General features: G+C 41.5%; 1 protein-coding gene across 1 annotated transcript in view; it reads right to left on the reverse strand.

The window, feature by feature from the left end:
• Nucleotides 1-1203: 1203 nt before the first annotated feature.
• The window catches only part of MYRFL (myelin regulatory factor like), a 134471-nt gene continuing 120184 nt past the window's right edge, over nucleotides 1204-15490 (reverse strand). Inside the window, exons 16-23 of the mRNA XM_040490426.1 lie at nucleotides 15397-15449; nucleotides 15096-15275; nucleotides 7941-8003; nucleotides 7202-7289; nucleotides 5176-5250; nucleotides 2264-2384; nucleotides 1857-1931; nucleotides 1204-1696 (exon numbers count right to left, since the gene is read on the reverse strand). Of these exons, the coding sequence (XP_040346360.1) occupies nucleotides 1610-1696; nucleotides 1857-1931; nucleotides 2264-2384; nucleotides 5176-5250; nucleotides 7202-7289; nucleotides 7941-8003; nucleotides 15096-15275; nucleotides 15397-15449 (742 nt within the window). The 3' untranslated portion in view covers nucleotides 1204-1609. The remainder of the gene's footprint in view (nucleotides 1697-1856; nucleotides 1932-2263; nucleotides 2385-5175; nucleotides 5251-7201; nucleotides 7290-7940; nucleotides 8004-15095; nucleotides 15276-15396; nucleotides 15450-15490) is intronic.

Genomic DNA, 15490 nt, shown 5'->3' on the forward strand with positions numbered 1-15490 from the left:
GGAGGATGTATTATTACTACTGATTATCACTGTCAAGGTAAAAACAAACAAACAAACAAACAAAACACAACTCTTATCTCCTAATTGACTCCCAGGCCAATAGGAAGATAAGAGAAGCCCAGCCACTCAGCAGCCTTGTCACCCAGAACTAGAGCTACAGTGGCTCAAATATCCATGCCCTAAAATACAGAAAATTTGAGGTACAGGAAGGCCAACAGATCAGGAGATGATTGCCATTGAGAAGATAGTTTGTGATAGTTCCCAAGAGAAGGGGACATGCCACATGTTGGGGGCCACACTGGGAAGCACCAGGGTCAGTCAGGAGGCAGAGGAAGTGGGGGCGAACTGTGGGCAAGAGCCTTTGTTTTGGTTTCTATGGGAAGGAAGAAGCGAGGCAGGGTGGACAGTCTGGGGACTGGCTCATGTGAATAACTTCAGCAGGCTCTGGGGCTGTGCCTAGCTGTCTGGTACCTAGCCCTGGCATGGTTAGGGCAGGTGGAGTGTGAGAGCCCAATAAAGGAGGTGGGTTGCAGTGTGGACTCTGGACTGTTTGGCTTCTATTTGAAAAGCACTCACGGACAAGTTGTTTACTATTTCTAGGAATTGGCTAACCTTAGGAGGTAGAGTCCCCTTAAGGTCAGTAAGACCCCCAAATGTCAAAATGTTTGAATACAGAAAATAAAAAACATGGTTGATAGACTCCAGCTAAGAGGCTTTCTGGCCATTCTAAATTGGGAAAGGCATATGAATGTACCCATAAGCCAGGCAGAAGTACCCAAGAGCTAATTTAGCTGAAAACAATAGAGATGGGTCATAATGCCGTCATATGTAGAGGGAGAAGAAAACAAAACCAATGAAAACTGGAAAATAACCTGGGCCTAGATTATCTGGGTTACCTTAAAAAACTTGTCACAAGTTAGTGCTTCATAAGAGAGCACACAAAGCTTAGTGTCCATCAGGCATTAGGCATTAGAGGGTAGAATTGCGACTATTTCTCTTATCCAAATCATTAACAAGCAACATTCTGCACTCTAGTATATGTCGTTTTTCTCTCTCTCTCCCTCCCTCCCTTCCACCTTCCTTCCCTTCTTCTCCCTCTCTTCCATAAACACATAGCAATAGTTTGCCTAAATGTGAGCTCATCTGTGAGACACTACCCATCCGTCCCCCTAACACACACCATATCACACACTGTTAAGAGTCTGTGTTTAGTGGGCCCACGTTGGCAGAAACGGGCCTTTTTATTTTTCTCGAAAGCTACAGTAAGAAATACATAACACAAAGTAGACTCTGACCTGTGTCTTTGGCCTCACAGATTCCTTAATACCAGAAGCAGTATTTTCAAGCCCAACAGTGCTGTTTACTCCAGGAAGAGTTTTCTTCATAATCACGGGAAAATCAAAAACCACACTATCTCAAGTTGCGGCAAACACTTTATTCTCCTCATTAACGTCTCAAAACTGTCAGAAGCCAAAGCTTGAAAAAGCCCTATGGCAATAAATGTGACTGTTTTACAAAGAGAAGAAAGAGATTGCAAGAAGTTATGTTTCTGTTCGCCGTATTTTTGAGTATTTTTCCTTGGCGAAGTCCTCAACCAAATTCGAATACATCAGACACAGTGCCGATAGAAGTAAAAGAAGTAATCTGTAAAGAATATCCCAGCAAAATAAGGGTCCGTTGAACAGTCAGCTAAATCCTGTCAGAACAGAAGAAAAAAGGAGAATGACTAAAGTAAAAATGAGTTAAAGTAATTGACTGACTGAATTGAATTGATCGATGGATTGATTTAATGGTCTGTTTCTTTCTCACCGGAAAAGAAAAAGAAAAAGGGGGGGAAAAAAAGAAAGAAAGCTTACCGGTGCAGCTACACGGAAGTGGTATGTGCTATCAAAGAATGGGGCTACAGGGAGGCTCCAAATGTGCTGATAGCCCTAAATAACGAATGAAAGGGAGATCCATTTCATAACCACATTTTACTCTCCGTTGGAAAGACTATAGTCTGAGAAAGCATTTCCTTGACTACTCTAGGAAAGGTATCCATGACAATAGCTTTTGACAGGAGTCGCTAAAACAGTCTGCAGTTTCTGAAGGACACATGGAGGATGCTGAGCAAAGCCCTGTGACCAGGGTCAGCCAGCAAGGAGAAACAGCGGCATTTGGCTCACGGCATCCCTCTCCTGGTGGGGAACAGAGGCTGTGCCACAATTCTAGACACACTTCTTCTGGAACAGGGAGGGAATGCCCAGGGGCTGGAAAACATTACCTGTGTCATCTCCTGGGAGACCTCTTGGTGGCTTTGTATCCCTTTGGCTTCCCTTTTACTATGGAAACATATATTTCCGAGGGTGAAATTGCATTGGAAGACTATCAATGGTTCTGTTGTGCTTCAAGAGACAAAGGAGAGAAAGGGCAAATGGAAAGCAGTTACCAGCTCCACTAGGCGATACCTTGATAAAAAGAGGTGCGAATGGGAACGTAACTTGGAAATCTATTCAAAGTTTCTTGCACGCATTTTATTACACAAAGCTCATCAATGCCAGTATGCCCGTTCCCATCTCATTATTACAGAAAGAAACTCAGTCTCAGATGATTACTGTCATGGACTTAATGTTTGTGTTCCCCTCCCCCAAATCCATATGCTGAAATCCCAACTTCCAATGTGATGTGTTAGGCAGTAGAGTCTATGGGAAGTGATTAGGTCTTGAGCATGGAGCCTTCATGGGTGGGATTACTGATCTTATCGAAAGGACCTCAGAGAGCTCTCTTGTTCCTTTGCTATATGGACACAGTGAGGAGACGGCCTTCTATGAAACAGGAAGCAGACCCTCACCAGATGCCAAATCTGCCAGGGCCTTGATATGGGACTTCCCAACCTCCAGAAGGGTGGAAAATAAATGTTTGTTAAGGCACTCAGTCTATGGTATTTCTGTTATAGCAGCCTGAATTGACCAAAACAACTACTGGGGTAGCATATGATAGAGTCCCTAAGATCTAATCTCATGACTTAAATCACCCTAGCATCAGAAGTTCTTATCCCCACAGATTAGAAAATACTTTTTGAAGATATCCATTCTCTTTTCTCTGGCAACTGAATTTGCATCTACCTGAAGTTTCCAGGATTTCAGATTCTTTCTACACACCCCTGATCTGAGGAGATACTGTTTGAAGCAGCAAGGTGCACAAACACAGGAAGGGATGTGGGGGTGAGCCCCATTAGAATTTACCTCCCTTAAAAGCTATCAGAGTAGAAGTCCTGCCAGAAAGAATGACTCTTCTCTGGAGGTTAGCCCATTAATTATCATCAAGAGGCTGAGATCCATCTGTCCTTGGAAATGATCTTATTGCACAAGTGGGACAACCTACAATCTCAGTTGAGTATGTGTGTTATTTTTAAATCACACATATTGGACAAATGGCTCTTCACCTAAAAAGCCTGATTTAGTGGCTCAAGATGGTTTTCTGCCACTTCAGGGGACATACCGTGTCAGCTTACTTCCTGCCATTGAAGCTAGGAATGAAGGAGGAAATGCTATTCCAGGCTACTCAGGGAGTGCTAGAAAACAGTACATTTAGCTCTTGCTCTGCATGAAATGTGATGGGCTCTGAGTCACGAAACACTTGCTGCTTGAAACAAACCTTTCCAAGGCAAGCCGTTGGGTTGAGTGTCATGAACTCATTGTAGAAGCAAAGTTGATGAGGGAAGAAGTATGAAGCCCAAGTGAAACAGAAGAAGGGACAGATGGAGGAGGAGTAACAGAGCTGGGAAAGCAGAGAGGGAGCGTGGAGGACAGAGAAAAGGAAAAGAGAGGCCGAAAACAAAGGGGAGAAGAGAGGAAATGTGGAGAGGGGGGAGAAAAGGAGAGACTATAATCAAGAGACACAAAATAAAAACCATCTATCTTCCTGATGAGCAGCTCATTGCATAATTTGAGTGAAGTGGGTCGAAAGTCTTAGAAGTACCATAGTTATTTTAAATATTTGGTACGAATAGATTAAATTAGAGCTTTGTGATTTTGAAGGAAAGGTACTGATAATAAAAGCTACAATTGAGGCGCCTGGGTGGCTCAAGTTGGTTAAGTGTCCGGCTCTTGTTTTTGGCAGAGGTCATGATCTCACGCTTTTGTGAGTCTGAGCCCCACATCTGTGATGCCACCATAGAGCTTGCCCGGGATTCTCTCTCTCTCCCTTTCTCTCTGCCCCTCCTCCGCTCACACTGTCTCTCTCTCTCAAACAAAATAAAATAACTTAGAATTTTTATATAAAAAAAAGAGCTATCATTTATTAAGTGTCTCATATGTGCCAGGAAAGGGCAACGTTTTTACATCTCTCATCTCACTGGGAAGGCAGGAAAGTGATGGTTTAAAGGATGGGCTGAGTTTGAAACCCAACTCTACCATTTACTGTCTGCGAGTTTCAGGACAAGTGTGTTTGACCTCCCTAGACCTAAGCGTTCCCATCTGAAAAATATAAACTAGAAGAGAAATACCGAACTCAGAGGGTTATTGTGAGGATTATATGACCCACCATTAAAGTGTAGAGTGTGTGGCATAGGCTCTGTGCTCAGCAAATGGTAGTTATTAATTTCACTATTCTTAACAGCGGTTCCCACAGCAGCTCTACTGGTTCCGGTCTTATTTCAAACTTGTTTTACAGACAAAAACAACTCAGGATAAGTAGTTTCTCCAAGGTTACAGAATTAGTAAGTGGCAGAGACAAAATGTGAACCCTGGTCTGCCCAACTCCAAACTCTGACTCCTTGAACTCCCCTGGGGAGAGGGGGTGGTGTCGGCCTCAGCATTGCTACCAGGGACTCGCCCAACTGCCCAGCCCCCCAACCCAGGGACTGTGCTATTACTCTTGCTCCTACCCTAATTCAAAGGGACACAGTCGGGGGGAGTCTGCAACTTGAGAGCATCAAACCCAAGACTGCTCCCATTTTACAGGTGCTGAGTGTGAATCCTTAGGGTCTTTCCATTCACTGGAGGAGCCTGGAAGATCCCAGCCTTCATTTTGAAAACTCCCTAGAGCTGGCCCACCTCTCAACCCAACTACCATCCGCCGGCATGGACTGATAACTTCCCACCTTCTAACTTACTGATCAACTGTGAAGTGAGTTCAGACTTCCTATTCAGATAATGATAGAAGCAGAATTGTTTTCTACAGTTATGCACTTACTTGATTTCCAGAGAGAATTTGACATTGGCAGGTGTGTGCTTATTAACAGGAATATTGTAATTGTAGTTTCCAGAGCTAATTATGGAAAAAAATAAAACCACAAATCAAAATACACAGGAAAGGCTTCAAAAGGCTTTTGTTACTCATTAAATACTATGTGAACTGTGAAATGCTCTATAACAAACACAGAAAATCAAATTTAGCACAGGAGAGTTCTATGTTTTCCAGAGATGTACCTGTCAAATTTCAAAGTGATCTCTTTTAGGTCTTAATATATAAAATATACCACAGAGATTTATGGTTTGTTAGAACACACAGACAAAATGACGGGAAGCCAAATCCCAGGCCAAATGCATAAAACTGAGCACACCGGAAATGACTCCAGTCCCTGTTAAGGAGACACAGATTTCGGAAGACAAATGAGGCAAAGGCAAACTAACAATCCCTCTGGAAAGGAGGACTGGAAATAATGAATACCAGCTTTTCTATCCTGAATCGCTCCCTTTTCGGCAACATTAGCAGGAAATACCACGCACGTTCAGAACTTGAATCAACTAGTGTTATTATAGTCTGAATCACCATTTCATAAGGGAGAAAACTGCACCACAGAAAGACTTATACAGAGACACGCCCCCAACCCCCCGACCCCCACCCCCCAACACACACATCCCCTTTAAGAGAGATACTTGGGAGAAAGCGGGACTTCCTGGGACTCATACTGGAATGAAAACCCCAGCAGAAAAGCATATTATATCTAACACAAATTCTTATGTCCGGGCCATACCTTGAATTATATGGAGAAACAAAACCAGATAAGTTGGAAAAAGAGCCAGGGTCATTTTAGATTCTCTTTAATAACACTAAAGTAGGTTGTTAAAAATGAGGAAGCAGTTGTTAAAACTGATCTGAATTGAGATCAGGAGAGCCTTGTTCTACCAGAGGAAGCTTAGATAAATGGAATTTACTTCCTACCACATGCCCCCCAGCATCTGCATGCAGTAGCATCTCACAGATGAGAAATGGACACTCAGGGGGAATGAACTTACCTTGTCAAAGTTCTGGTATTTGAACCCGAATCATCCTACTCTGCTTCATTATGTCACCCTAACACAGTAATTAATGTCTGTCTCTCAATTGTTTAAGCTCACTGAAGCTCAGGTTCCTTAATGGCAGAATGGGGATCAACTAGACCAACCTCATAGGGACTTTGTGAGAATTCGATGACATAACGAATGTCAAAGCCATAAACAAATCATAACGCACCAGACAACTTATTTTTAAAGCTCAGTATAATCAAGCCTGAAGCCTGAAGCCTACATTACATTAGGTTGAAAAAAGCAGTAAGGCTGAGAATGCAAAGGATTTGTGACACCAGTTCCAAATACAGGGCCTTGCCTTTAACCTAGCAGTCACCCAGTACATATTTATCAAAGAAAGAAAATTATCTGCCCACTCTTAATGCCTTCAACTTGCATATTGTGCTTTCTGAAGCTACTTGTACTCTATGCTCCTAAATGCGTCATTACCTTATGGCACACGACAGATAACTTTTTCAGTATCTGGATTTTTTTCCTCCTAACTGAAAAAGCTAAAATAAGCTATATTATTTAGCAATTAAAACAATGGTATTCCTTGTTATTAAAATGTGTAAATGTCAGCTCACTCATTACTTGGAGCCATCAGTAACAATGTCTTTCTTGTCTATAAAATTAACCAGCAGCTCTGGGCCTATGGTATGTGTCCTCAGAGAGTCAGCCACAGACCTGCCCTCTAAGCTTTTTGCCTTGGCTTTACCCATTAAAGTGGGAGACTGGAATAGTGGGAGCCTTGGTTTATTGATATTTGCTAATACCAACCATTTTATGATTCCCTCGTCCACCGTGTAACAAATGTGTTTTCACTTAAGGAGCAGTGTAAGCACACATCGATTTTACTATGTCGTTCTAGCTTTCATTCCAGTCTCAGAAACCCAGAGCCCTGAGCAAATTCCAGAAACAATCGAGGTATCATGGGGAGGCTTACCCACCCGCACTGGTGGTCTCCATTGCAATACCGATGATCTATTACTTGCTGGATTTCCATAATCTGAATAGAACTAATGGTTGTGTCAATCCCTGAATTGAGAAGAAACAGAGAAAAGAAAGTAAACTCTTCTGCAGAGGACAAGAGTATTGTGCTCCAGCAAAGTCTCCAAATTACTGAATGTGAAATAAGAGTTTCCTAGCTAAATGGGTTCCATTTGCATTCAAATGGAAAAAGAAGGAGAAGGGCAGGGAGAAGGCTTCTGTTGTTGTTGTTGTTGTTATAGTAAATTTTAAGAAAACTAATAAAAATCCAGGTTCCAATAGGCAGCCTCATCACATCCAAAAGAATTTCTGGACCCTGGAAGTCCTACTAAATTGACATTTATTGAAAATGGAGAGTACAATATGAAATGCCATCTGGCCAATAAAGATGGCTTTTAAAAACTCAGAAAACAGAAAACAAGCTAAAAATACAGTTAGAATAGAAAAAAAAGGCAGAGAGTTCAAATAAATTATTCAAATCCATGGAGATAAACCTCAACAGGTCCAGTAGTGAGAGACCAACTCTAATGTCTCCTTAATGGTTACGTGGGCGTTGATTCTAAAAACATGATCCGTATGAGTGTTCTGGCAGGGTGCAGCCTTCATCCCTGTTCCTCACTCCAGTGATGCTTTTATGGCTTGTTGTTACTCTACCTGGCTCCACAAAGTCAAAGAATAGTCACGTAAATGTAAACTCACAGTCAGTCCCCCAGTCAGGGCTGGTTAGCGCATCTCTTGCCAGGAATGACATGCTTCTGTCTTCTGAAGAAGAAAATACTCTGTCAATCTTTAATGCTTGGTCAGGATGAGAAGAAACCTAGTAGGAGCCCCTCTTTGTCTCTGTCAGTTGAATGTTTCCCCTCACTTTCTCTCTCCCACCTTTCAACCCATCCAACCCCTACCCCATTTCTTACAGATCTAGCATATTCTCACCTTCCTCCAAGAAGCCATCTGTTTTGGGTTGATGTGTGTTCCCCAAATTCTTACGGTGAAGCCCTCACCCCTGAGAATATGACTGTCTTTGGAAATAGGGCCTTTAAAGAGGCCGTGAAGTTAAAACAAAGCTGCTATGCTGGCCCTACTCTAATCTGACTGGTATCCCTCCCCATAGGAAGAGACAAACAGAGACACTAGGGGTGTGCAGAGACAAAAGACCTTGCAAGGACACAGCACAAAGGTGGTCATCTGTGAGTCTAGGAGGGAGGCTTCAGAAGAAACCAGACCTCCTAACACCCTGATTTTGCACTTCTGGCCTCCAGAATTGTGAGCAAATAAATTTTGTGGTTTAAGTTGCCCAGTCTGTGGTATTTTGTTATGGCGGCCCTAGCAGATCAGATCACTGCAGCCCACAGTCCCCTCTTTTCCAGTGTCACAGCATTACTACTGAACCATCTATATGGTGATTAATTAGTGATAGATCTGTCTCCACATCCAAAGCCTGTCATCTCTGTTTTATTATTTAACTCGTATGTATTTTTGCCCTTTCTTGACAATTCCAGAATAGGGAACCTCTATTAAAATTATTTGATTCCTCTGTAACTCCTACCATAATGTGATCCACACAGGAAAAAAAGAACACTTAAAACTCAAGGTCAGGACTGTGCTGCAGCTGAAGAGAAGAGTCAGATCACTGGTGCAGGGCCAGAGCTCGCTTGTGAGGAAGGAAGTGGGGGAGTGGTTTTGACCCCATCATAGCCGAAAAGTCGTTTTAAAAGCAATTTTGGAAAGGTAACTATTCAGATGATTGTTGTTAAGGTTTTGGGGAAAAAAACCCCAGATATCCTTAAAGTGAATAGTGAAAGCAGTTATTTAGTGGGTTGCTAAACAAGCTTTTAAAAAGAATTTTAAAGTTTTTGCATTTTTTAATTTTGCTGATTTTTCTCAAGTATGTGTACTCTTTATTGTATTCCTTCATTTGCATTAAATAATGTTTATATCTCTCTACACAGTTTTGGGGAAAACACAGACAGTAACCTCAATTAGGAAGAGACATAAGTTAATACAATGTGTGCTACTCTCGAAGAAAAGAGAGACAAGATCTATTCAACTTTCTGTATGGAATTTCAGGGTAGAAAGCAAACCCAAGAGTGCACGTTACGTGGGGGCCATCACTCCTAAGTAAATCTGCCCTGGTTAGTACTTCTTACACTAGGCACACAGGCTTGTTTGCCTGTCAGCAAAACCAACTGTGAGCTTTTGGAACATCACACACATCCTGTGCACTGCCATAGCCCCAGGCAAGGCAATGCTGGGCTCTCCGCAGATGCTCAACAAATATTTGTGGGAGGATGGAAGGAAGAGAGGCAGGGAAAGAAGAGCCAATCATATACCCTGTAGAAAAATGTTTCCTCTTACACACTCAAAGGGGAAATTGCCAGCGGATGGGTACAGACGATGCTGGGAATGGATATGGGAACCTGGGCTCCTTTGCCCCATTGGCAAACGGGAGTGAGATAGAACTTGAAAGAGAGGCAGGTTTCCTCAGGATCTTGCCTAATATGATCCTTTTCATTAAGAAGAAATGGATCATGATACATGAGCATTTCCTAGAAAATTGAATATATATTTCCCTTTAGATATAAATATATGTGCTGCCTAAAAGGCCTCTAGATTTCTTGGATTCCAGCTATTTCAATAATAATTGTCAGTACACATCCCCTGCTATGAGTTTTGCTTATGACTGCTTCCACAGAAGGCTGTGAATTTATAAAGCAAATGAGGCATGAAAAGAAGGGGAAACCAGGGGTGCCTGGGTGGCTCAGTCGGTTAAGCGTCCAGCTTCGGCTCAGGTCATGATCTCATGGTTCGTGAGTTCAAGCCTCACATTGGGCTCTGTGCTGACAGCTCAGAGCCTGAAGCCTGTTTCAGATTCTGTGTCTCCCTTTCTCTCTCTGCCCCTCCCCTGCTCCTGCTCTTTCTCTGTCTCTCAAAAAATAAATAAACGTTAAAAAAAAATTTTTTTTAAAAAGAAGGGGAAACCAGAACTTCTCCATCCTGTATGTTTTTATTCTTTACCTTTTTTTTTTTTTTTTACTTTCCCGCTGAATTTGCAGAAAAGGGCTCATTATAAATTTTGACAACAGAACTACAGAGTTGCCTCACTTCCACAGAAACATGTTTTCAGGTTCCTGGACATAGAATCCTAAGATAGGATGTAGTATCTTATGGGATAACTGCATTTTTTAAAACAGTTATTAAAAGGTAAGGTTGAGGAGAGATAATCTTGCAGATTAGAATTATGAAAATGGCAGGATTGGAAATAAATTTTAAATCTCCTATAAAACACCTCTAATTTCTCACCTCTTTGAGGCAAGACTATTGAATTCTGAAAGGCTGGTTATTGGAAAACCATAAATTCTCCTGTAGTCATATAGGGGTGACTCTCATTTTACAAATGCCTTCCAGTAATATTCACTATAAACTTACTATACACTCCTAGTGGTATTCCCTGTAAAGTTGGAGATATATTTCACAATCAGTGGAAAAGATCTCCCAATAAACTAAATTAGAAACTTGTGGAGAGGAGAGATTTAAGATGGAGTCCAACCAAAGCGTATCCTCTTGTGGTAGAATGTGTATATAGCATTACTTATAAAATTGTGCTCTATGGCTAAGTTCCAAAGCAGCATACCTTTTTCTTTCCTGATTGAACCAGACTCATGCCAAGAAAAAGTCAATGAGCCCAACCAATTGATGACTGAGTCCTTTAACACAGGGAACCATTTTATTGCAACCATTTGCTTTTCTCAAAGCACTGAACTCCAAAACAAAATAAGCAGGAATTCCCATGCCTTTTAGCTTCATGAGATTTTTTTAAATCTTCACCAAAACTCTGTGGAATCCACAGATTTTTTTTCCTCACAAGCTCATTACTTTGTAATATCTAACTCTATTTAAATCTTTATCGGTTCCATAGATTAAAATCTAATCCCTCACACTCAGTTGGTGCCTCAGATTAGAAGCCCAATGTTCCAAAATACCCACTCTCCACATCCTGATTAGTCTTCCCCAAACCTTTCATAGTAAGTGGGAAGAGGGGATAAACTTTCTGACGACATTTTACACAATCAATTTAGGCCCAAAAGAAGTACAATAGCTTGTGCTCAGCATATCATAAAAATGTGACGGTAAACTGCTAGATATTACAATTCATCTTACAGAGTTATTCCAAATTGTTGTTTTTTTGTTTTTCCCTTAACCCTTGAATTTTATTATTTTTATTCCTTAATTTTTATTATTTTTTTATTACTTAAAAAAATTTTTTTATCTTTATTTATTTTTGAGAGACAGAGCACAAGTAGGGGAGGGGCAGAGAGAGAGAGAGGGAAACACAGAATCCAAAGCAGGCTCCAGGCTCTGAGCTATCAGCACAGAGCCCAATGTGGAGCTCGAACCCACAAACCGTGAGATCATGACCTGAGCTGAAGTTGGATGCTTAATCAACTGAGCCACCCAGGCGCCCCAATTCCTTAATTTTTAATTAGTCTTCAATGCCTCAGAAACATCTGGTTGAAAGAATTTGCCTGGCTTTCTCCACTTTCAGATTTAGGAACCCCGGTGTTATACAGCTGGGAGGATGGACCAGCAGCAGAAGAGAAGAGGCTTTCTTTACACCCCCAGAAATATCCCACAACAGGGACATCTCAATGGCTATAGGCTAACCTGCGGGAGGCAGATGCCGAAGGGGCTTTCCAGAACCATAGAATGAATACTTTCTGATTCCTCTAAAGCTGATCCCGAGTACATGTACACACTGTGCCCAAATAAATGGACGCACAATGGTAGATGGGAAGAAGCCCAGGACAAGGAGACAGAGGACTCAAATTCCAATTCCAACTTTGCCAATAGCTTACTGCAGATCCTTAAGCAAGGTCCTGGGCCTCCATTTCATCAGCTGTAAAACGGGTAAGCTGGTATAAATCAGAGGTTTTCCTGACCTGGGGACTCTGGAACCCCAGGTGATGGCATAAAGTGGTCAGTGGGGTCTGTGGACTTGAAAAGTAACAACTCTCCCACAGATGTGTACTATTTTTCAAGTATTGCTGTTGCACTAACAAAAAAAATTTTTTTTAATATTTATTTATTTATTTATTTATTTATTTATTTATTTATTTATTTTCAATAGATGAAATTTATTGTCAAATTGGTTTCCATACAACACCCAGTGCTCATCCCAAAAGGTGCCCTCCTCAATACCCATCACCCACCCTCCCCTCCCTCCCACCCCCCATCAACCCTCAGTTTGTTCTCAGTTTTTAAGAGTCTCTTATGCTTTGGACTAACAAAAATAATTTGATTACAAGCTTAACTGAGTTTACAGTAACATTCTCCCTCTAGGTGTTTTCTCAGTCAAATGATCCTAAAAGAATAATGAATTAATAGTGGATTCTATGGGTCAAAAAGTTAGGGTGCCACTGGTGTACTGCTCTCTGACATTCTACGACTCGAAATCCCCCAAAGTGTGCGGCTTTCCTCAACAAGATAGTGAAGAGAACTGTGAAGTGAAGTGAAGAAAATCCTTTCCATCTTTCTCCAGCCGAAAGAGAGAAGAGGGAACAACTTTCCCAGTGTATCAGGGAGCCTGGTAAGGCAGGGCTTAAATTTCATTTTTATTTATTTTTATTTATTTATTTGAAAGACACATCTCTTTTTTTAATGTCTATTTATTTTTGAGAGAGAGAGAGCATGCACACATGAGCATGCAAGTGGGGGAGGGGCAGAGACAGGGGGACTGACAGTAGTGAGCGTGATGTGGGGCTCGAGCCTACAAACTACGAGATCATGACCTGAGCCGAAGTCGGATACTCAACTGACTGAGCCACCCAGGTGCCCCTCAATTTCACTTTTAGCCAGACAACGCTGATAATTGTGTCTAGTAGCACACAGCCAGAGATTGTGGGGCAGACCTTCTTTTTTTAGGAGTCTCTTCAGTGTCTCCCATACTCATGGAAATATAAGACCTGCAGATACCCCCTGTTCCAGAGAAGAGAGCAATAAACCTTCATCTGGTTTGATAAGGCTTCTCTTCCCTCCATATGAAGAGCTGGTTGCCACAGGAATGAGTTTGCTTAAGGGTCAAGAACCTTTTTGCAAATGAAGATTGGATCTGTCCATGACCTCTTCCTGTACAGGATCCGTTGTTACACGTCTCTCGTGGGTGAGGTAGTCTCTTCTGAGGACTGCTCTCAGAAAAGGACACCAGGCATATCCAAGGTGGACCCCGAGGTAAGAAAAGAGTTTACCAGCCACAAGTTTCCGTGTGCTTTCACAAGAGATGAAGGCTTTGGGGGATTTTTGTAACCATACTGGATTTTTCCATGTTTGAAACTACGGAGAATATGCTGACTCAAACGAATTCCTTTCACATCTTTGTGAAAGTAGTGATGCATCTTTGCCCTGTAGTGTTGCATCTCTTGCCAAGTTCAATCAAAAGTTGCTTTCATGGGAAAAATAGTGCAAGCATTGCCTTCTATGGGTGCAGGAAAAAACTCTCTATGTCTCACCTTCGTGTTGGAAAGAATGGGGATAATAACAGTGCCTGTCTTTTAGGTTGGTGAGGACTTGAATAGTTTACTCATGTAGATTACTTATGGCAGTGCTTTTGTATACATTACTACCTCATTACATGATAATGATAATGGCGGTGGTGATGGTGACAATGATTTGTACAAGTTATTTATTCAACTCTATGATATAAAATAATGTCATAAGGAAAAAGAAATTACATTGCTGCCCCAAAACCTCAACCACTGACCATATTTTACATGTCAGTCATTTGGACTGCTCAAAAATATTCTGGTTCATCTTCTTCTAAGCGGATGTTAGGTCTGCACTTTATCAATGACCAACATCACTTGGTTTGGCCAATAAAGCGTAAGCAGAAGTGACATGTGTTATACCTAGGTTGGAACTTTAAGAGCCAGTGCACAATTTGCCTTTTCTCTTACCTACTGTTACAGAGGTGGTAGAAATATGTATTGAGATGGAGTCTCCATTAGTTAAGTTCCAAATGACATGATGAGCAAGAACCCTCTTTTGACCCATATTTGACATAGAAAGAGAATCAGCAATACATTTTTGCCACATTAAGTCACTGTAATTTGGAAGTTGTTGCTACAACATCCTGATATATAATCCCTACTAATATGTACGTATTGCTATTATCAGCATTATCATCATTATTATTTTATATACTTGTTTTGTGTATGCAGATTTCCAAAATAATAATGAATTAGTATACATTTGGATGTACTACATATGGTTTTATAGAGATAATTACATTTTTAGCCCTTACTCAAGTTTCCATAATGTTTTTAACATGAAAATTCTGTTACTCAAAAACATTCTCTGTGTGTGTGTGTGTGTGTGTGTGTGTGTGTGTGTGTGTGTCTGTGTCCCTAGAAGGTAGAAGATATTCTGAAAGTGGTTGTGATTTTCACTGACTGGCAGCTTACCCTGAACTCACTGGATTTCCAAAGACCTTTACATTTTTCCCTACTTGGTTTGGGCAGAAAGCCCAGCTACGACATCATTTTATAAGTTCTAAGTGAGCCAGAAAATCTACCCAATCCACACATGATTACTTTACATGTTCTACTACTACTATCTTTGCTAGCAATGGACAGATGAGACTTTTTCACTTGAATCAACCAAAATTTCATCCCTGGGTAGGGGACTTAATATTACAGATGACTGCAAGTTTGTGTATTTGTGTTTTTAAAGATCTTGCCACCTCAATAGAAAATGATTGTCTGGAACCATTAACAGATCATGCAAGTAAATATTTGCAAAGAAGAAAAAAAAAAAAAACCTCAGGTTCAGAGCCCTGGTTGCTTCTCTTTGAACATCCTTTACCTGCCCATGGCCTCTGATGGAATTCCTCGTTGGAACGCCTTTGCACAAGACTTGAGAGGACTCTTCTCTTTCCCCAGATGGGGCAGCAGTAAGTCTCCTGACAAGGCAGAATCTCACAGAAAGTGATTTCTGGTACTCGGAAGGAGGACTGTGTGGTTGCCAGAGATGTATTAGGTGCTGCTGCAAAGCGTTGGGCAGAGCCGAGGGAAGCAACAAGGTTAACCTGAAAGGCTGGTTCTTTTGTTGACAATTCACATGAAACACGGGCTGGGTTTGAGAGCGAGGAATGTGAAAATCTTACCAGAGGGGGAGGCTGTGGGTGGCAGGGCTGGCTCCTGAGAGCTTGTGATGTTGCTGAAGGAAGAAAACAAAATGATTAATGAAGGAGGCCTTCA

Source organism: Herpailurus yagouaroundi, unplaced genomic scaffold, assembly GCF_014898765.1.
Source record: "Herpailurus yagouaroundi ecotype Mexico unplaced genomic scaffold, PumYag 182, whole genome shotgun sequence".
NCBI lineage: Eukaryota > Metazoa > Chordata > Mammalia > Carnivora > Felidae > Herpailurus > Herpailurus yagouaroundi.